Genomic DNA, 20,732 nt, shown 5'->3' on the forward strand with positions numbered 1-20,732 from the left:
CAGCCCTGGGAGGGGCAGGATGGGGGCATGGAGGGTCTGGGAGAGGGTCCTGGGGAGACAGGGAGGAGAGTCTGGCCTGCAGTTTGGATGGGGGGTGCCCTAAACGGGAGGTAAATTTGGAGTGAAGGTGCAGGGATCAGCCATGCAGGGGTGACCCCCCCCACGGAGGGCCTGGAGACCCTCCCCGTGTCCCTCCACAAAGGCTCTCTCTCCTCTGCAGCTCTCTGAGATGTCTGTCACCTTGCTGCGGGACCCGTCCATGTCCCCTCTGGGGGCGGCCACACTCACCCCCTCCTCCACCTGCCCCTCTCTGGTCGAAGGGCGGTATGGAGCGGCTGACCTAAGGTGAGTGAGCTCCAGGCTCCCGGGGAAGCAACCGATGACACTGACTTAGGCACAGAGCACAGAGAAGGCAGGGCACTCGTGGCCGAGGATGTCCGGCCGCACACTTCCAGGTCAGGGCGGAATGGGGGTCTGCCGGTCTGCCTGGCGGCGTGGTCCCCGAGGCCCCGCCCACAGCCTCGCCTCCAATCATCTGCCACGGCCCCGCCCACAGCCCCGCCCCGAGCCCTCCACGCCCACAGCCCCGCCTCCAATCTCCACAGCTCCGCCCCTGGGCCACGCCCACTTCCCCGCCTCTGATCCTCCGCCCCGGGGCCCTGCCTGTGTCTCCTCTCCTGTAGGAGATCCTTTTCTGCTGAAGCATAAATTTAAAATGCAGTCGTGACTAAAACCAGGAACAGGTCAAAACGACACAAAACAGAAAACCCTTTTCACAGGGCAGTGCTCATAAAATGCTTAGTGGGGAGAAAAGGCGACAAAACAGTTCTTAGGGAAGCGTTAGGCTCCCTACTGTTAAGAAGGACCCTCTGACATCTGTGAGCAGAGTGTTGGAAGGGACCCCCAACTTTGCTAACACCGCGAACTTCTGATCTGTCAGGTTTTAAAACGCCTCAGGGCTTCCAAGTCTTGTTCTTAAAAAGAAAGAAAGAGGCCGGCCCCGTGGCTGAGTGGTTAAAGTTCCGTGTCCTCTGCTTGGGTGGCCTGGGGTCTTAGGTTTGGATCCTAGGCCCTGACGTACTCCACTCATCAGCCATACTATGGAGGCATCCCATGTACAAAACAGAAAGATTGGCACAGATGTTAGCTCAGGGTCAATCTTCCTCAGGAAAAAAAAAAAGAAAAGGTATGGAACCCTCTGGGCCCCATCCTGAGACAGGCCTCCTTGGCCACCAGGTTGGCCACTCCAGGCCTGGCAGGTGCCTATAGGCCAGCAGCTCCCAGTGCACAAACAGGCCCTGAGAACAGTATGTCAACTTCAGCTCAGTTTTGGAGATGAAGAGATGCTGGAGTCTCTTTTCCTGGGGGTGGAGCAGGGGAGGCAGAAAGCACCACGGGAGAAGGGTGTCGAATCCTGCACAGCCAGGCCCCTACCTCCTGTGCCCAGCACAATCCTGGAATCAAGTGGGTGGGCCCAGAGCTCCATCTGTGGGCACAGCTGGGCAGGCCCCGAAAGGTGCCCCATGGCGGCTCTGAGAGGGCGATGCTGACCGTGGGGGAAGCCCCGGTGGAGATGGTTCCCAGGCTCAGCGAGGAGCCTGCTGGCAGGCATGCAAGGGCCTCGCTCTGCTTTCCCAGGACCCCCCAGCCCTGCTCCCGGCCAGCCAGCCCGGAGCCTGAGCCTGTGCCAGAGGCGGATTCCAAGAAGCCCCCCTCCCCTTCTCCGGTGTCAGAGGCGGACAAGGAGCCCCAGCGCCTGCTGGTTCCTGACATCCAAGAGATCCGGGTCAGGTGCGTGGGAGCCCTGCCCCAAACAGAGGCCTTTCTAAAGTGCTGCACAGCCAGCTCTGTCCCCAAGAGGGTAGGCAGGCTGCCCCAGGCCTAGGGCAGGGGACAGCCCTGTACTAGGGGGTCGGGTAGGCCACCCCTGACCTGAGGCAGGGTGGAGAATGAGCAGACAGTAACAGGCAGGAAGGTGGTCAGAGCCCAGGTCCAGGGCCAGGGGCCACTGGGCAGCTCTGCAGAAAGATGGTTTTAACGCATTTGCAAGTTACCGGCTTGGCCGCTATGCAAAATGCTTGCTTGGCCCTTGCTGCCCTGAGACCCCCCATAACTGATGGCTTGTGGTCATGGGGCACAGTGTGACAGGTCAGGAGCAGCTTCAGCTTTTTTTAAGTTTCTCCATTTTATAGCTGGGGAAACTGAGGCCCAGGGGTGGGTTGGTGGTTCTGGTCCCTGCCCCCTGGCTTGGGTTTCTACCAGGCACCTTCAGGGCCCCGGCCCCGGCTATTCCCCTTGAAGGCCCACTTTCTGACCTGTGCTGTGACCACCACTGCCGAGGGCCTGGCTCAGTGGTGCATGGTGGCTCCCGCGTTCGGCCCCGCCACTGACTGCCAGGAGGGCCCGAGTGAGCAGATGTCCTCGCCCCACAGCCCGATCGTCTCCAAGAAGGGGTACCTGCATTTCCTGGAGCCGCACACGGCCGGCTGGGCCAAACGCTTCGTGGTGGTGCGGCGGCCGTATGCCTACATGTACAACAGTGACAAGGACGCCGTGGAGAGGTTTGTGCTCAACCTCTCCACCGCCCAGGTGGAGTACAGCGAGGACCAGCAGGCCATGCTCAAGGTGCGGCCATGGAGACGGGAAGGGCGGGTCCTGGGCTGGCCGGGGCCCAGGGAGGGAGGGTGGGAGCCTGGCCTCGTCCTCCTCTGCAGGCCCTGTGTCTGCCCACTGCCAGACTGAGGCCATCCAGTTCTGTCTCTCCTGGGGACATGGGGCAGCCTCACTGTCCCTCTGCCTCTCATGTCTTGGGGTCTCTCTGTCTGCCCATGGAACTCAGAGTCCTGGTGACAGCGGATGGTGATGGGCCCTGGTTCGTGGGCCGGGAAAGCATGAACTCTTTCCCATTTGATGGCCAATGACCCAGTCCCCTCCTCCTGGGGATGGCCAGGGTGGGTGGTGCTGAGCGCCGTAGGGCCTGCCATGCAGTGGCCCCAGGAATCTGGCCCCCTGTCCCCCTGGCTTTGTCCTTGCTCCTGTCTGAGCAAGCAGTCGCCCCGGATGTGTGTGCCAGGGGCCCTGACTCCTTCCTGCTGGCAGCTACTGTGCCCACTGGATGATTTCTGACTCCCTTTGGTGGGGGTGGGGTGCAAGTGAGGGCTCGCCAAGGGCTCAAGCTTGAGAGAAAATACGGAGATTCATGGGGCCCGATGGACACGTCTGGTCCAGCAGCTGAGCCCGGGTCCTAGGGGAAGGAACCTGGGCCAGTGAGGGGTGGACTCATCCCATGGGGACGCAGAGCAGTGGCAGGGTAGCCCTGGGGCATGAGATGGAAAAGGGTGCCCTGACTGCAGAGCCTTCCAGAAGGAAGCCACAGCCTTTTCAGCTCTGCCCTCTCCTGTGGGTCTTCTTTCCTGCTTCCTCATCCGTGAGATTTCCCCAGTGGCGCCCCTTCCCCACCTACCCGCCTGGGCCCCAGGGGAGTGGTGACCACTGCGTCCTGACCCAAGAGAGGTCTCGCGCCTCCTCACAGTGGGGCCTCCCTTTGCAGACGCCCAACACGTTCGCGGTGTGCACGGAGCACCGTGGCATCCTGCTGCAGGCGAACAGCGACAAGGACATGCACGACTGGCTGTACGCTTTCAACCCACTCCTGGCCGGGACCATCCGGTACGGGCTGCCTCCTGGATGGGTGTCCCTCCTCCTCGGAGGACCGGAGGGCTCTTCTAGCTCCTTTGGGTTGGGAGGACCTCCTTGAGAACATTAAGCCTCGTTTTGGTGCCATTGCAACTCGTGAAGTATATAAATCCCTGAGATTTTCAAAATTTACGTTCTGCCCGGGGTGGGCCTTCATGGAGGGAAAATACTCCGCACAGTCAGGCAGGGGACTCGCCAGGCCCCTCCCACGGCAGTGAGTTACAGGAGGAGGGTGGGCTGCTCCTCCAAGGTCACACTGACAGGGAGCAGAGATTAAGTCTCTCCCGGTGCTGAGGGAACCAGAGGGGCACGGGCCGTCGAGCAGCATGGAGGCCTGCCATGGGGCCCCTTCTGCCGGCATCCCGCCCCTGCCGCTTCCCCTGACCACTGCTTCCCCCGGTACTCCCACAGCTCCAAGCTCTCCCGAAGGAGGTCTGCCCAGATGAGGGTCTGAGCCAGAGCCCTCCCGACAGCCAGCAGGCCCAGCCCCGCTCCCCAGTCCTCGTCTCCATCCGTCGTGTCAACTGTCAACAGCCGCCCGGCCCTGCCTCCACCAGCCAGCCAGCGAGCCCCTCCTCCTGGGGACGCAGCTGGGCCCAGCGAGCCCCACTCTGGCCAGGGGACCTGCAGCACATGACCTGTCATGCTCCCGCAGAGGCCGGTTTCTTGTCGTTTCTTCTTTCAGAACATGCCCTGGGGGGAGAGCTGGGAGACGCTGGCAAGGTCAGAGGGCACAAGTCACAGGGGCGTCGCTGCGTTCTCATATTTTTTTAAGCATAGACAGACTTATAATTAATATACATTAGTTAGTGACATTGAAAGAGTCCACTCAGAAATTAACTCTCAGACTGTGCTCTATTTATAAGTATTTATTTCTAATGCCTTCACATAGACCCTTAGGATTCAGACGGACTCTGCCCCCCCGTTGGTCCCCACATGCCTCTCCCAAGCCTCTGAGGACAGACAGGGTGGGGCAGCCGCCTCGGAAGACCAGTGAGGAGGTGTCTGGACAGGCTGGGCTCCTCCCCAGCCGTATGTGGGGCAGGCCCTTGTGCGGGGAGTGTGCGTGCTGGGGGGATCCGATGCCTGAAGTCTGAGTAGCACAGAAGGTGGCGTGTGTTACTTCTCGCGGGAGGTTGAATCCACATCTCACCCGGTCAGCAGCCCCGTGAGGTGCGACTCCACGCACAGTGCCAGCAGCTTCTCCCTGGAAGCCTGTGAGACATGAGGCCGACGGGCGCCTGGGCTGTGAGGGACCGTCCTGGCGGGGACCAGGAGAGAGAGGGGTCAGGATCCCGCTGGGTTGTATCATGTGTCCAGGCTGGCGGGTGCGGGCAGCTGCGTTTAGAGGCGGTCCAGGGTGATGGTCCAGCCAGCGAGGGGCTTGTGGTGCAGCTTTTCCAGCTGCCATGAGAAATGGGGTGAGCTCGAGGTCGCTCCTGGGAAGACACTCTGTGACTTCCTGTCTGTCTCCAGAGAAGAGAGTTTCTGAGTCCCAGTGAGAAGATTCCAAGGGGTCAGGTGAGCGTGGCCAGCGTCAGGGTCATCTGTCATCAAGCGGCTTTCCCTTTCTGCATCTGACGCGGTTGGTTGCCCTTGTCTTGTTCCAATCTTGTTACAGTATCTAATTTGTGCCCTTTGCAGACCCCATGTCTGAGGGTTGCCCAGGACAGGATAGGAGTCAGCCCCAGGCTGAGAATCTAATCATGTGTTGCCCAGGTCACAAACCCATCAGAGAAACCACAGGCCTGGGGGTCTTCAGGGACCCGTTCCCATGCCCCAAGGCACATTTGGCCTCTTTTTAGCTCCAGGAAAAACAGCAAACACACCACAGTACCCCTGAGCTCAGCATGGCCCACCAAGAGCAGGTTCATTCGGGGTCCAGGCGGTCCAGGACCGGGTGCATGCCCAGCCTTGCTTGCTCCACGCCATTCTCTGGTGCTTTCCACCACTTTGCCATCCTTGCTGGGCCTCGCTCACTGACACCTCCCCTTTCCACTTGGTTTGGGTGACCCTGAGACAGTCAGGTGTCTGTGGTCCTGAGACTCCCCTTTATTCCAGGCTGTCCCCTCCTGGCGCTGACATGACACATGGACATCCTCCCAGTTCTGTGCACTGAGACCAGAAGTGCCTGCAGTATCTCTCCCCCAGGGACGTGCGGTGTTGGCCCCCATACGAAGGGAGAAGGTTCCGGTTTGAAGTTTTCCTTTGGGAAAGTCAGTCAGGCGCCTTAAGCTTTGCCTCACACGTGGGATGTAGGATGATGGGCTCAAGCCAGGTTGGGAGTTGCGACTGAGCGCGCCTTTTCATCCCTGGCTCGGGGGCAGCGTGGCGGTGGCTTCACCCACTGCTGCCTCATCCCCAGGACCTGGAAGGTGCTGCTGATGGAGTGGCTCCGTCAGTGAGGGTCAGGTCCTGAGAAACCGCGTCTCTGCAGTGCAGGACTCAGCAGCTCTCTGTGGAGCTCCTCAGATGGGGGTTCCCACCCTGGACTGAAATCGAACATTGTCCAGAAACCAGGAGGCCTACAGCCCCCTCAGAAGCTCCCAGAGGTAGCGGACTGAGACGCAGAGAGCAGAGGTGACAGACAGTGTGGAACAAGCACTTATTCTGGCTTTTAGGACGACCTTGAGGGTAAGGAGGAGAAACAGGGATGGGGTGAGTTGTTCTAAGACGAGTCGGGTCCCCCGAGAGCCTCGCCTTGCTGCAGGGAGACTGGGGATGCAGGGCCCGGGCCCGGCCCACTCAGGTCAGCCAGCCTGAAGCTGTGGCCCAGAAGGGTCTGTGGCCCTCCCACCCAGGGCGCAGGTGTCTGGGGATAGCCAACCTGTAGAGCACCTGCTGTGTGGGGCAGGGCTGAGGGAGGGGACCCACGTGAGGGAATTGCCCCCAAATTCAGGAGCCTCCACAGCCATGGAGGTGCCCCAGGGACCGTTGCATTTTGACCGGTACCATCTTGGCATTGACTAGGAGCCAGGTGTGGGCCACCTGATGGCCCCGTCCCCGTTGTCACTTCCTCCTCTCAGACCTGCTCCAGTGAGAGGTCCTGGGTCAGAGTTCAGAAACCCGGAATTGTTGAGGAGAGAACTCCATCTATGAGTCAGGAAATCTTCATGCCCAAAACTACCCACGTGTCCTATTAGCCGGGGACAAGTTAACAAACTGGGACTTGGTTTCCACCTCTGTGACATGACAGGCTGATCTGGAGGGCCACTGAGGGTCCTCACGTTGTGCGGTACAGAGAGGAAAGTCAAATCTGGCTGTGGTTACCATTTCCTGCTAAGTAGGGAAGGAGAGAAAGATCTAGAAAGCCTTCTCTCTCAGACGGTTTTTGGTTTAATGCTTGATGCCGCTCAGGCTGCAGCCTCATTTTGGTCTGAGGGATGGCCGTCCTTGCCTGGGGAGGGCTCTCTGTCCCCTCCAGGGGAGGGTGAGCTCCTTCCGCTGTGGCCCAAGGGAGGGGGATGCTGGGCTCCAGATCAACTGGCACTGGGCTCCAGCGTGACCCAGCTGGTGTGCAGGCGTGAGTGTTGACATGCTTGTAAGGTCCAAGGCCTCCCCACTCTGAGGAATCACTCGTAAGATGCCAACGTTTCACTCATCAACCAGACACGCACAGGCGCACATGCACCCACGCACACCCCCACCCAGGGTGACTGCAGGGAGGTGGTCTCCTCGTCAATCCTGATCCCCCCTCGGCACCTCTGGGGTGGGTGTGGCAAAGGGCCCCGAGAGGGTCCCTGAATGTCGCTGATGTTACAGGCGTGAGCGGGCTTGCCTCGCTGGTCCTCCGTCAGCTCCCCAGGCATGGGACTCTGGAAGGCGCCCTCCTTTATCCTTGGGATGGGGCAAGCCTTCCCCCAGGATCGACAGAGGCTGTGGCTTCTTCCCGAGCCTGTGCTTCCTGTAGCTAGCCGTCCCCCCGGTTCCCCTGTGGCTTGTACATACGTGGTTGTGTGGCATACCCCGGCCCCTGCACCGTAACCGCCATCCTGACGTAATGACTCTGGTTCCCTGACGTCCTAAACCTGAATGTTAGGCTCTAGGCTCCTGTCCTGTGTGTGTGCACTTAAGGCTCTGTCCAATTAAGAAATAAACGTGGCTCCTTATGCAACACCAGACGCGCGGGTCTCCACTGTGGCTTTATTTGCACATTGGATCTGTTTGATGGGGCCGGAAATGGTCACAGGGTCCATGTCCTGCACCTTCCGGAGACAGCACCCACCTCCCCAGTGGTGAGGCGGGGAGGGGAGAGAGCATCGAGGGGTGGGAGGTACAAGAGGAGCACCCACCTGCTTCCCTCGGTACCTGGCTGCAGCTGTCTGAGCAGCTCCAGGTGCCCTCGGGCACACCAACCCTTGCTCCCAGCCTAGTGCCCCGGCAGCCCGCAGCCACACGTGGTCAGCATTACCCTGATAGCAAAACCAGACAAAGACATTATAAGAAAATAAAACTACGGACCAATATTCTTTAACATAGAAACAAGTATCCTCAATAACATTTTACCAGATTGAATCTAATAACATGTAAAAAGGATAAAACCTCATGACCAAGTTGAGTTTATCCTGGGAACACGAGGTTGCTTTGAAAGATAATCAGTGTAATTCACTATAGTAAACTAATAAGAGAAAATCGTTTTATCGTCTTTGTAGACACATGAAAAGCATTTGACAAAACCCAACATCCATTGCTAACCAAACCCCTACATAGAAGATAACTTCCTTAACCTGCTAAAGGGCGGCTACAAGAAAGCTACAGCTGACATCATACTTACTGGCAAAAAATGGAATGCTTAACCCTTAAGACTGGGGACAAGACAAGGATGCCCTCTATCATCACCCCTATTCAACATGGTGCTGGAGGTCCCAACCAGTGTGATAAGGCAAAATGAAGAAAGAAAACGCACACAATCAGAATGGAAGAAACAAAACTGTCTCTTCATAGAGCGTGTAATTGCATAAGTAGGAAATTCAAGAGAATATACAGAAAAGCTGCTAGAATTCATAAATGAGTTTAGCAAGCTTGCAGAATACAAGGTCACCAATGTTACTTCTACTTACAGCAATAAACAATTGGAAATTTGATTTATAAAAACAGAACCATTCATAATAGCACCAAAAACATGAACTATGTAGGTATAAATCTAACAAAATGTATGCAAAATCTCTATGCTGAAAATTATAAAACATTGCTGAGAGAGACCACAGAAGACCTAAGATCATCCATTGGTTCATAGGTTGGAAGTTTCAATATTGTTAAGATGTTATCTCTCACCAAATTAATCTATAAATTCAACCCTATCTCAATCAAAATTCCTGGTAGATATCAACCAGCTGATTATAAAAGTTACGTAAAAAGTAAAGGAACTAGGGGGCTGGCCCGGTGGTGTAGTGGTTGAGTTCCCGTGCTCTGCTTCAGTGGCCCAGGGTTCGCAGGTTCGGATCCTGGGCTCAGACCTACACACAGCTCATCAAGCCATGCTGTGGTGGTGTCCCACGTACAAAATAGAGGAAGATTGGCACAGATGTTAGATCAGGAACAATCTTACTCACCAAAAAAAAAAAAAAAAAGTAAAAGAACTAGTTAGCTAAAACAAGTTTGACACAGAAGAATAAAGTGAGAATTGTCACACCACCCAATTTTAAAACTTACTATAGGGGCCGGCCCCGAGGCCGAGTGGTTAAGTTCACGCGCTCCACTTCAGCAGCTCAGGGTTTCAGCAGTTTGGATCTTGGGTGTGGACATGGCACCGCTCATCAGGCCACGTTGAGGTGGTGTCCCACGTGCCACAACTAGAAGGGCCCACAACTAAAATATACAACTATGTACTAGTGGGCTTTGGGGAGAAAAAGGAAAAACAAAATCTTTTAAAACAAAACAAAACAAAACACTATAAAGCTTCAGTAACCAAGACAGTGTGGTCCTGGTGAAGAGGCAGACACAAAGATCAAGGGAGCAGAAGAGAGAATGGAAAACCAGACCTACACAACTCTAGCTAATTGACTGTTTTTTACAACGTTGCGAAAGCCATCCAATGGAGAAACGACAGTCTTTTCAACAAACAACGTTAAAACAGTCGGACATTGATATGTTGTACAAAATGAGCCTCAACCTAAACCTCACACATTACACAAAACTCAAAACTGACCTTAGATCTGAAGGCAAAATCTAACTCTATAAGATTTCTGGAAGAAAACAGGAGAGAATCGCCAGGACACAGAGCTGGGTAAAGTCTTGTTAGACGTGACACCAAAAGCCCTGTCCATAAAAGAAAAGAAGTTCAAAATTGAACTTCATCACAATTAAAACTTTTGCTCCATGAAAGACGCTCTTAAGAAAATGAACGGACAAGCTACAGATGGGAGAAGATATTTACAAATCGTAAATCTGACGTAGGACTTGCCTCCAGAAAACATGAAGAACTCTCAAACTCAATAATAAGAAATAAAATAATAAGAAGAAATAAATACAATAATACATACAATAAGGAATAATAAGAAACAAAGTGATCTAATTTAAAAGTGGTAGGAGATACCACTACACACTTATTAGAATGACTAACTAAAATTTTAAAAAAGAGAGCAATATCAAGTGTTGTCCAGATGGAGCAGCTGGAGCTCCCCTCTGTTGCTTGTGAAAATACAAATGGTACAGCCACTCTGGAAAACGGTTTGGAAATTTCTTAGAAATTTGAACACGCTCTTCCGTAGGACTCAGCAATCCTCTGCTGGGGCGCTACCCTGGAGATACGAAAAGCCGTGCACTTAAAAAACCCTGTATACATTCATTTAAAGCGACTCTGTTGGTAATCGAGTCTGATGGAGTCCTTCAGAGCCCCACTGTTCGTGAGTCCTGACTCCACAGCGCCCCCTCCTGACACACACTGCCCTCTCCAGATGAAGCCTGGGGCTCTAGGTTCCAAGCCTGCCCCTGGCCCCACACCTGCAGCAGGGCCTGCCCTTTCCTGACGGATGTGACAAGAACCAGCTAAGGGACACAGATGGGCAAAACCCGCCTTGGCTGACATGAGCCCAAGGAGCGGGGCTGATGCCCCCGAGGGACACGGCACAAGGTAAAGGCCGCTGCAGAGTCAGGCACACAAGGGGCCCAGGAAGGGAAATGGAGGTGGTTCTGCAGCTCCAGTCGCTTCGGGAGGATGTGCAGGGGGCAGAGGAGCACAGTCCTCAGGTCCCGCTCTCTGAAATCATGCAGACCTGGAGCGGCGTCCCAACATTATTCCCTCCTAGTTGGGGCGTGCAACCTAGCTGACCTCCGTGAGCCTCAGTTTCCTCATCTGTAGAGTGGGACTTCTGGGACTGCCGAGAGCCGAAATGCCACCAGCATGGAGAACACTCAGGGCACAGCTGGAGCGTGGCAGAGTCTGACAGAGGCGGCACTTGTTACTATCAGTGATCCTCACAAGATTGAAATGGCTTCCTGCCCTGTGGCTGGGGACTCCGGCAGCCACACCTGACAGCCCCGTTGTGGAGTGGAGGGGCTGTTTGTGAGGGTCCATGCTGGGAGTGCGTGGCTGAGGGAGGTGAACAGGGGAGGGGCAGGCCCCGGGCTGCAGGATGGGAGGCAAAGTGGAGGTCTGGGAAACCCCGTGGCCTGGGAATCCTTGTTGGGCTAGAGACCCAGAGCAGGGGAGAAGGGACTGCCGTGGGTCTGCCTTCCAGGGTGAGGTCCAGTGGACTGGGGGACGGTGAGTAGTTCCTGCAAGGCTGCCCTGGGGTGGGCCCCCTGTTGGGGTTAACCTCGCCCCCTCTTTTGTGGGGCTCAGATGCCTTCCCCACCTCTGGGAAAGTTCTGGACCTCAAAAATATCTACTGGGACAACTGAAACTAAAGCCAGCTCCTTGTGCCCCGTGCTTCAGGTCGCTTCCCCCCTGGTCTCAGTCTCCTGGTCTGTGCAAGGGGAGGCTGGCAGGGACAGATGCTGGGTTAGGAAAATAAAAAGAAAAGGAAGCGTAAGGGAGGCGGAGACGTGGGGCGGGAGGCGACAGGGCCCCTCGGTGCTGGTGGAACTGCTTCTGGGGGAGGAAGGACAGGTCCTGGGTCTGACCCTCTGCATTAAATGTGCTGCAACTCACCCCGAGGGAGCCAGGCTCAGAGCTTGGGGCGTCAACTGGGTCAGAAGGCCTCTTGGGAAATCCAGAGATGCTGCAGGTGACAGGCTGCCATTTGGGCTGCAACCAGGACTGATGCTGCGGCCCCTGCAGGAGTCAGGAGCTGGCGATGGTGGCCAGGCCCGGCTCACCCTCCCCCTGATGTCAGCCACGCCCAGCACCTTCTCTACACAGCTGTGCTCAGCTGAGCTCCTTGGAAGGAAATTCGAACCAGTTTTGATAGCCCTGGCTCCTGTGCTCAGAGCCCACCTCCCTGGCTCTGCCCAAACATCCCCGGGGGACAGGGGTCGGGTCATGGGGGGAGGGGGCATGGCACGCATCTCCCATTGTCCCACCTGCCCTGTTGAGCCCCCTGCCCCACTGTGTCCACTGCCTTGGCCCCTGCATGGTGTGGCTGGTGACAGTGCTGTGTCCAGGACACCTGGACCTGGATTTTTGACAGAACCTGCCTCCCCCTCCCCAGCTCATTTCTCCTCCTCTTGGTGACACCCTGCTACAGGGCTCCTCACATGCCACATCCCTCCTCAGCCTGTCCCTGGTCCCCTCCAAGACAGGCCTGAGGGAGGAGCTCAGGTCCCTCCCTAGCTGGGCAGGGCTCTACCCCTACCATGCTTCCACCCACCCCCTTGGTGGCCTCTGCACTTTGCTCAGTCTGTTCCCTCTGCCTGGATTGGCTCCTCCTCCACGGGTTGGCTGGTGAATCCAGCCAGTCCTTAGTGACCCAATGCAGTTGCCCCGTCTGGGGCAGTGGCCCCATCATCCTCAGCAAGGGCACCCCCTCCCCGAGTCGGCTCCTCCTCTATCATGTCCTAGGGTCACTGTGGTGCGTCGATGACCTCGAGCCCCCAAGACCACAACCTCAGGACATTGCGTCCTTGCATCCTGGCCAGTGTCCACTGCCAAGTTGCCAGGAGTGTCCCCAACTCCCCGGTCCCTCTGAACTTGAGAGCAAGGACCCAGCGACACGTCTTCAGAAGGGGGCCCGTTAGCACACGAATGGGACAAGGAGGCGTTCACAGAGAACCCCACCTGCCGAGAGAAGGGGTCCTCTCTTCCCAGGTCACCACACTCTGGGGGCCGTAGGAAGCACCTGGACTTCTCAGCCAGCTGTTTTGTTCAGGACTGACTCACAGGCACCTTAGAAATGCATTTTTCTTTGTCTATGCTGCCAGGCAGAAAATCAAAGCATCTGGTGAGAAGGGCCCAATTCTGCAGGTTCAGCTCCCGGAGCTGTCCAGAGCCGCCCGGCTGGGCACCCACGGCTTCCTCCTGTGGGGAGACCTGGCCCCAGCACACAGCTGCCTGCACAGAGGGAACTGGTGGCAGGTGACCCAGGGTGCAGACAGAGCCAGGGACCCTCACCCAGGTGGGGACTCACCCAGGGCCAGGGAGCTGCCAGACTGTGCCTGTGGAGCCAGCCAACGTGGCCTGTGAGTCATGGGCTCTGACGGAGGCTTTGAAGAGCTGTGGCCTGTCTCCAGCACCCAGGGCTGGCCGAGGGGGGTGAAGGGCCCGTGTGTCTCGCGCCCTGGGGAGGACGCCTGGCTGAGGGGCGGTCTGCTGTGGGAGTTTCTGGTTCTGCACCTGGGTCAGAAGCAGGTGGCGATGGAGGCTAGGGCGCAGGTGTGGCGTTCCCAGGGGCAGCCGGCCCAGGTGGATTCTCCCACAGCTCCCTCACCCTTGGGGCCAGCTCCCGACACATCAGCTCAGGTTCCCTGCGCAGCCCGGCTCCTCGTGGAGCCCCCGGGCCCATGGCCGGTCTGAATGTGTCCCTCTGCTTCTTCTTCGCCACCTTCGCTCTCTGCCAGGCAGCCAGGAGGGTGTCCAAGGCTCTGCTCCCGGCGGGCGCCTATGCCAGCTTCGCCCGGGAGGCGGCAGGTGCAGCTCAGTTGGGAGCCTGCTGCCTGGAGATGCGGATGCTGGTGGAGCTCGGGCCCTGGGCCAGGGGCTTCGGCCCGGACCTGCTGCTGACCCTGCTCTTCCTGCTTTTTCTGGTGCACGGGGCGACCTTCGACGGGGCCTCGGCCAACCCCGCCGTGTCACTGCAGGAGCTCCTTCTGGCCGAGGCCCCTCTGCTGGGCACACTGCTGAAGCTGGCAGCCCAGGGTCTGGGCATGCAGGCGGCCTGCGTCCTGACCCGGCTCTACTGGTCCTGGGAGCTCAATGACCTGCACGTCCTCCAGAACCTCATGGCTGAGCACTGCAGCTCGGCACTGAGCACGACCGTCCCCCACGGCACACTGGTGGAAGGCGCCTGCGCCTTCTTCTTCCACCTGACCCTCCTCCGCTTCCGGAACAGTCTTCCCATCTACAGGGTGCCGGCCGTGGCCCTGCTGGTCACCGTCATGGCCTACATAGGTGAGACCTGGCTGCCTCTCTGCTGGGCCACATCTGAACCTCCGCACCAGTGTGGCTGCCACGCCCCTCGAACCTGGGGACACCCTGGAGAGGGGCTGCTGGCCGAGGGGGCTTGCAAGGCCCCAGACTGGGGTGGCCATTTCCTGGGAGCTGGTGGTGGGATGGGCTGGATGCAGCACGGTGCGGGTGGGAGTGGGGGTGGGGGTGGGGCCCTTGCCACCAGCAGGCCGTCCTTCCTGGCTGGGCCATCCACACTCTGAGTTGTTGCTGTTTCTCCCAGAAGCTCTGCACCCGGGCAGGTGGGGCAGTGAGGGTCATTTCTCCAGGGCCTGGCCCAGAATCTGGTCTGGAAGCCCCTGTGCCCTTTGTTGCCCCTTCCTAGAGTGCCAAGACCTGCCATTTCTTCCTCACCCATGTCCTTCCTTCCCACTTGGCCCTAAATTTCTCCAGAGAGGGCAGCACCTCTTGTCCCCTCTCCCTGTCCGGGCTCCCTCCCGCAACCCAGGCCAAGTCTCCTGACCAAGCTCTCACGGAGGCCCTCAGCCCCTGTGGAAGCTGCCATCGGCCCGTGGGCTCAGCCTAAACCAGCACCCGCTTCTCAGCTTTTGGCCCCCAGGTGGCCCTCGGTCACTGGTCCTGGGCTCCCCCATGAGCACCTGCCCCACCAGGGTGATGCCCCGCCCATTCCCATCCTTGTAGAGGAGCAGAAAGCCAAGGACAGGTGTGGGACCCACCAACCACTAACTGGTGTTCCACTGTCTCTGGAGTGGGGCAGAGCTGGGCCAGAACTTGGAGGTGCCAGGCTGGAGCTGCTGACAAATCCCTGAGTGGGCTCTGCCCTTACTCTGTCTGTGGGATTTGCACCCCTGGGAGGGGTCCTCCTGGAATGACCACCCCCTCTGCCCCCAAGCACTGGGGATGGGGACTCGGCAGGACAGCAGGGCCCTCCAGCAAGGTTGCCGGGTACCGCCCCGATGCTGGGAGGGACACGAACCTTCCACTTGGCAGGCCCTCTGGAGAGGACATCCTGTGACGATGGGGCTACAGATTATTCACCAAGCAGCTCGTTCCTGCTCAGGGCACTGGGGATATAACAGGATGGGGCCTGAGGGCCGAGCTCTCCATATTCTCCATCCTGGGTGGGCCAAGCCGGATAAGGACAGAGCCAGCACTTAGGGTTGACTTTCTGAGACACTGACCATGGCCTGGCACAGGACAGACACTGCAGGACCTGCACCGCAGTGGGCCCGGGAAGGTGCCACTAGAATCCTTATACAGGGGGGGAAACTGAGGCACGGTGAGCAGAGAGCTTGCCACGAGCAGAGCTCTGCAGCCAGGTAGCCTGGGCTCCCATCCTGGAGTGACGCCCGGGAGCCCTGTTGTCAGCACAGCAGCCACCCAAGGCGCTTCCCTGAGAGCCAGTGCTGCTGTCTGCAGCCTGGTCTCTACCCACTGGCTTCAGGCTCCATGTCCAAGGGGCCACCTGCTCTCTCCAAGGCCCAGACCCTGCTCTGGCCCTGCCCGCTCAGTGATGGTGGCCCTGGGCTGGTGGTGAGGGTTGCTGGCCTGGCTCCGGTTGCTTTTCCAAGGCTCCCCTCCCCTGCCCCGTCCACTCCGCTCTTCTGGTGCTGTGTCAGTAGGCCCAGTCCCTCTCCACGCTCTCTCTCTCTCCCCCTCTCTTTCTTCTCCCTGTCTCTGTCTCTGTCTCTGCGGCTCTCTCTCAAAGACAACCTCCCACAAGGTAGGGCGTGGTGGAGAAAAGGACAGGGGCACATGAGTCTGTCCTTGGGGGTGACAGGTCAGGATGGGCGTTGGACATCCCTGGAGAGACTTATCCCCACTACACCCTGACCCCGTGACCTTTGGCCTTGGCTCCCATCAGCAGGAGGGGACAAAGTTGGGCTGAGTTCCGGCCTACACACAGGAGGACTCCTGGGGGAGTTTCGGAGGGGGGCTCTGGCACTGGCTGGAGGGACGGCTGCAGGCAGCGGCAGGACAAGGCCGGTCTGTGCTTCCCTCCGCAGCCGGGCCATTCACATCCGCCTTCTTCAACCCCGCCCTGGCCGCCTCGGTCACCTTCCGCTGCTCTGGGCACACCTTGCTGGAGTACGCCCAGGTGTACTGGCTGGGCCCTCTGACAGGTAAGGGGGAGGGGTCGCTGGGGCCCACAGAGGAGCTCCTGTGCTGGCTCTGGGAGTCCCTGAGGGCAGGTGGCAAGGCCAGCCCTAGGCAGTGGCTCAGGGCCTGGGGACAGGGATAGTCACACAAAGTGTTCCTGGAGGGCATGTCTATGGGTCCAGCCTGCAGGTGGGGAGTCCATTCAGGGACCGCTGGAGCAGAGGCTTCCTGGTTGTGGAGTCCTGAAGGGAGGGATGGATGCCAGGTCAGGGCTCCCTGGCTGCCCTATGGGGCTCTGAGGGCTCCCCTCTGGTGTAGACATGGGGGCTCCTCCTCTGTTCCAGTTAGAGACCTGTTTCCTGGACCATCTTGGGGGAGGCACTGTGAGTGGCCCATCTTGCTTTGAACCTCATCACGGAGGGGCTGGAGCCAAAAAAGGAAGGTGGCAGGGGTCAGGGAGAGGCAGACCCCTCCGAGGTACTAGGCAGACAGGTGAGGACTGTGCCTGCCATGGGGCCTCCCTATGCTGGGGTTTCTGTACCCCCTGCAGGGCATCCTCACAGACACAGAGCCAGGGGTCCCTTGATCAGGTGCTGGTCCTTGTGTCTGTGGAGCCTCAGGGGACAGTGGGCCAAGGTAGACTGGAGGGGGACCATGCTGCCTGGACAGGGCTGTGACGTGGGGTGGCCGTCCCCTGCAACCGCTGGGTGAGGCCACCCTGTGACTCCCTGAAGCTGGTGGACCCCCTGAGCCCATCTACTCTGGGCACCCTTCCTTGCCTGCACCTGTCCCCAGGGCAGAGGAGCAGCAGAGAAGGCCCTGTGCTGGGGTGACCACATCGGGGGGGTGGAGCCATCCACAGCCATGGGATCCAAGCCATTCCAGGCCCGGGGTCTGAGGCCACAGGTGGAGGCCTGCTGTCATATCATCTCCTGCTGTCACCAAACCCACACAGGTCCTTTCATCCCTTGCAGAGTAGGGCCAACAACTGAAATGTCAGGCTTGAGGCAAGGAAAGAGGGATTATTATTATTGAAAGGCAGCCAGACGAAGAGATGGGAGTTAGGACCCAGATCCACCTCCTCACAGGGAAACTGGGAGGGGTTTTTATCTGACCTTTAGGTGGTGGAGGGGGAGCACGTGCTGGGGCTTTAGGTCGGGGAGGGGAGCACCAGCTGGGGCTTTAGGTCGGGGAGGGGGTGCATGAGGCCGTGCTGGTTGGCCCCTTCCCGCCAGCCTGCATTTGACCTTCAAGACTGAATTTCTTTTCCCTTGACTGTCTGGACTTTTCTGGTCGGTTTTCATCTTCTGCCTGCGTTGGGCCTTGAGAGACTGACTCTTGATGTCTGGACCCTGACTTCCTGGGAAAGGCAGCTCGCTCACATACTGAGGAGGGACGGACAGACCTGATTAGTTGTGAACGACGGCTGCTTATGCTGAGGACGCACAGCTGCAGTTAGCAAAGCTTATCTCAAAGTTTCTGTTCTCTTCTTCTAGCCCAACGAAGATGTTTTAACCTCTTAGTCCTCTGTCTCGTTGCCTTCGGTCTTAGCCCTTTGGCCCCACAGTGCTCTCCATGCCTCTATCACATGGGTCATTGAGGCCCGGTGGAACTCTGGAAGCTTCCTCCACTCCTCTGGGTCTGCAGTGGGGGGCTCTCAGGGAGATGGCCCCAGCCTCCCCTGTGGGAGGAGAAGCGAGCCTGCAGAGCTCCCAGGCTGACACTTGTCCCTGGGATGATGACATGGCATCATTATGACCTGTAACTTCAGCTTCCATTGTATCACACTCTCGGGTGCACACAGTCCTAGGAAAGGGACTAAGAATAGCAGTGGTCCCCTCCTCTGCCCCGTGTCCCCTCGAAGAGGCATCTTCTCTTTAAGGGGCATGGTTCCGTGTTCTCTTTCTCCACTCTACATAATGGGCTTGCACGGCTGCTTCGAGATTTTTCACTTGAGGCATTAACTCTTAACTCTCCACGAAGTCCTTAAAGGATTTACATCAACCTTGAAGAAAATGTGCTCTCCTCTCCAGCTTTGGCAAACTTACCCTCCCAACGAGCTGGATGGCCAGGTGGGAATTTAGGATCCTCCACTCTGGGAGTTCTGGGCAGAACCTGGGGACAAGGAGTCGGCCAGGCCTGGCCCCTGCCCCTCAGACCTCTGCTTTTCCCAGCCCAGGCCCCACCCACATCCCCCATCGCTCACACCCCCCAACACAGCCACCCACACGGATGACAGAGCACCTTGGGAGGCAGCCCTGGGAAGAAAGGGGCCCAGCAGGCTCTGTACATGGCTCAGGATGTTTGTGCAGAGGATGCTGGACCCAGGTCCCTGAGCATGGTCTATAAGGGCACACAGTTCCCAGTGGCTTGTCCCCATCTCCACGGGGTAGGCGCCCTGGGTGTGCTGGGAAGAGCCAGACCAGAGTCCAGGAAAGGGCCCCTGGCCCAGGTCTGCAGGTTCCTCCTCCTATAGAGGCTCTGGGTGTGGGTGTCCGGGGTTGCAATGAGCCCGCTGGGCCCTATGGTCTGACACTCGTCTCCCGCAGGGATGGTCCTGGCTGTCCTGCTGTATCACGGTCACCTTCCTCGCCTTTTCCAGAGGAACCTGTTCTACAGTCAGAAGAGCAAGTATCGAGTCCCCAGAGGGAAGCCAGCCCCAGGGCCTGGAGACACCCAGATGCCCGCAGAGGGGTGCAGAGGCCGCGAGCCTGGGCGACGTGGGGTGGGGCAGCAGCCACGGAGCTCCAGCTGAGCCTACACTCTCCGTGTGAGCATCACACGAGGGCGGGGTCCCAGGCTGGACCTTGAAACCTCCCTGAGCTAAAGGGGGTACCAGACCCACGCCCCGTTCCCCCCTGGACACCACGTTTCAATAAACCATTCCTAAGACCTGCCAGTCTCCCTGGGCCTGACACAGGCTTCTGGAAGGGCAGGCAGGGTGAGACAGACACACAGGGGAGCCAGGTCTGAGTTGCCTCCATCCTCCCACAAGATGTCTCTTGCGTCTTTGCAGAATCAGAATAAAAAATAAGACCTAAGAAAGGCCAGGGGGAGGCAGCCTGGTCCTGAGAAGACCCAAGGCTAGAAGGTTCCATAGATGGTACCTGGCTGCCCTGGACGTGCCCCAGCCCCCACAGCCCAGGGAGCTTTGAGCAGCCACCACACCCTGAGACCTGCTGGGGACATTAAGGATGGTGGCTGGAGCCTGAGGCTGCAGGGAAGTGGGCCGGACACAGGGCACCCAATCCCGCCCGCCGCCAGCACCCTGAGCCTCTGGGCAGCAGCCTCCGGGCCCTCAGAGCCAGCCCGGCCAAGCTTGCCAATCACTGGGGCCTTCGCTGCAGAACCAGGGCTCCCCGCCAGGCTGGGAGGAGCCTCCAGTCATTTCCTCCCCAGAGACCAGAGCTGGTCTAGAACCTTCCACGGCAGGAGGACAAAGCCCCATCAGCTCGGGGTTCCTGGGAGCCATCTAGAGAGTGAGGCTGGCAAGGGCTGTAGCCCAAGGCCCCACCCTAACCTCTGACTGAGAGGGACAGGAGGGAGGGTCCAAGGAGAGGTCCCGGGTGATCTTGTCCCTGAGGGTGCCATGTGAAGGACATGTCTCCCTGAACCAGCTTCAGGGGGAGAAGAACCCTCACCCTGCTCACCGTGGCTGCCCCTTCACCCCTTTCAAGCCACCCGCACCCAGCCTGGCAGCAAGGCTGCTCTCTCTGGGCCCCAGCCTCCTCCTCTCTCCTCCAAGGGGCCACCCTGGGAGCTGGTGAGCAGGCCCAGGCCCACCAGGATAGGGCCTGAGAGCCAGCCCTGTGTGGCTTCCAGAGGGCCTGATCTCCATCCTCCTGCAGAGGCTTCCAGAGAGGACTGTGAGCACAGGGCCGTGACGGGATGGAGCGCCAACCAGCAGGCATGGTGTCGGGCTCCGTGTGCACAGGGCGAGGCCGGTGCTGAGTGAGGGTCACCACAGCAGCAGCAGAGAGAGCAGAGGCTGTGCCCGGGAAGGAAGAGGGTCTCCTTCCAAGACGGCCCCAGGACCTGAGGGGGGCGCTGGCTGGCCTCTCCGTCCCCACAGGAGTCCCTGTGGCCTCTGCACAAATGACACTAGGACAGAGACCGCTGGGGCTCAGGTGGTAAATTAGCACAAGGCGGCACACACGTGGACACCTCAATAAAACATGTCAGCAAGTTATCACAACCATTCGACGGGTTTAACGTCTCTGTTTTGGAAAACTTCAACACAGTAAAGCAAAATCCACAAGCTGGGGAACAAAAAACCAAACTTAAGGAACATTTCATGCTCACGTGGAAGGGATTTATAGGGAAAGCATTTATAAATCGCTGTCCTGAGAATTATAAAGTCTAACGCGATCGAGTTTGCATTTGAGTGACTGTGCACCCACTGGAGTAGGTAGGGCTGTGATGGGTGCGGCTG

At 58.4% G+C, this 20,732-nt stretch overlaps 2 protein-coding genes and 1 long non-coding RNA gene across 37 annotated transcripts in view; 2 read left to right on the forward strand and 1 right to left on the reverse strand.

Moving 5' to 3' along the window:
* Positions 1-7,817, forward strand: part of KIF1A (kinesin family member 1A) — a 101,529-nt gene extending 93,712 nt beyond the window's left edge. For 20 of the 34 annotated variants that reach the window (XM_044751386.2, XM_070489220.1, XM_044751392.2 and 17 more), the window contains 5 exons: positions 221-345; positions 1,639-1,791; positions 2,433-2,625; positions 3,551-3,669; positions 4,108-7,817. In XM_044751386.2, coding sequence (XP_044607321.1) covers positions 221-345; positions 1,639-1,791; positions 2,433-2,625; positions 3,551-3,669; positions 4,108-4,150 — 633 coding nt within the window. In that variant the 3' untranslated portion in view covers positions 4,151-7,817. Of the gene's footprint in view, positions 1-220; positions 346-1,638; positions 1,792-2,432; positions 2,626-3,532; positions 3,670-4,107 lie in introns of all 34 variants that reach the window. The other 14 variants (XM_070489215.1, XM_070489213.1, XM_070489216.1 and 11 more) reach the window with 2 other exon arrangements.
* Positions 7,818-9,367: 1,550 nt separating this feature from the next.
* On the reverse strand, positions 9,368-12,988 carry LOC139041023 (uncharacterized). The gene is made up of 3 exons (XR_011495469.1): positions 12,854-12,988; positions 11,789-11,911; positions 9,368-9,504 (listed from the first exon to the last, which is right to left on the reverse strand). It is a non-coding gene; the product is annotated as an uncharacterized lncRNA (long non-coding RNA).
* Positions 12,989-13,492: 504 nt separating this feature from the next.
* Positions 13,493-19,190, forward strand: LOC106832228 (putative aquaporin-12B). Of its 2 annotated transcripts, XM_014842904.3 has the most exons (3): positions 13,494-14,182; positions 16,207-16,323; positions 18,850-19,190. In XM_014842904.3, the coding sequence occupies exons 1-3, from the start codon at positions 13,576-13,578 to the stop codon at positions 19,053-19,055; spliced, it is 930 nt and encodes a 309-aa protein (XP_014698390.1). In that variant the 5' UTR covers positions 13,494-13,575; the 3' UTR covers positions 19,056-19,190. The 2 variants fall into 2 exon arrangements, with proteins under 2 accessions (XP_070345332.1, XP_014698390.1); XM_070489231.1 differs by lacking the exon at positions 16,207-16,323 and having other exon boundaries at positions 13,493-14,182.
* Positions 19,191-20,732: the final 1,542 nt, after the last annotated feature.

The sequence above is a fragment of the Equus asinus genome, chromosome 19 (genome assembly GCF_041296235.1).
Source record: "Equus asinus isolate D_3611 breed Donkey chromosome 19, EquAss-T2T_v2, whole genome shotgun sequence".
Taxonomy (NCBI): domain Eukaryota; kingdom Metazoa; phylum Chordata; class Mammalia; order Perissodactyla; family Equidae; genus Equus; species Equus asinus.

What these genes read in the sequence shown, in the direction of transcription:
- LOC106832228 (XM_014842904.3), top strand. Translation starts at nt 13,576, where the DNA reads ATGGCCGGTCTGAATGTGTCCCTCTGCTTCTTCTTCGCCACCTTCGCT. An exon ending in CACCGTCATGGCCTACATAG is followed by an intron (nt 14,183 to 16,206) that starts GTGAGACCTGGC and finishes TTCCCTCCGCAG; the next exon opens with CCGGGCCATTCACATCCGCC. An exon ending in CTGGCTGGGCCCTCTGACAG is followed by an intron (nt 16,324 to 18,849) that starts GTAAGGGGGAGG and finishes CGTCTCCCGCAG; the next exon opens with GGATGGTCCTGGCTGTCCTG.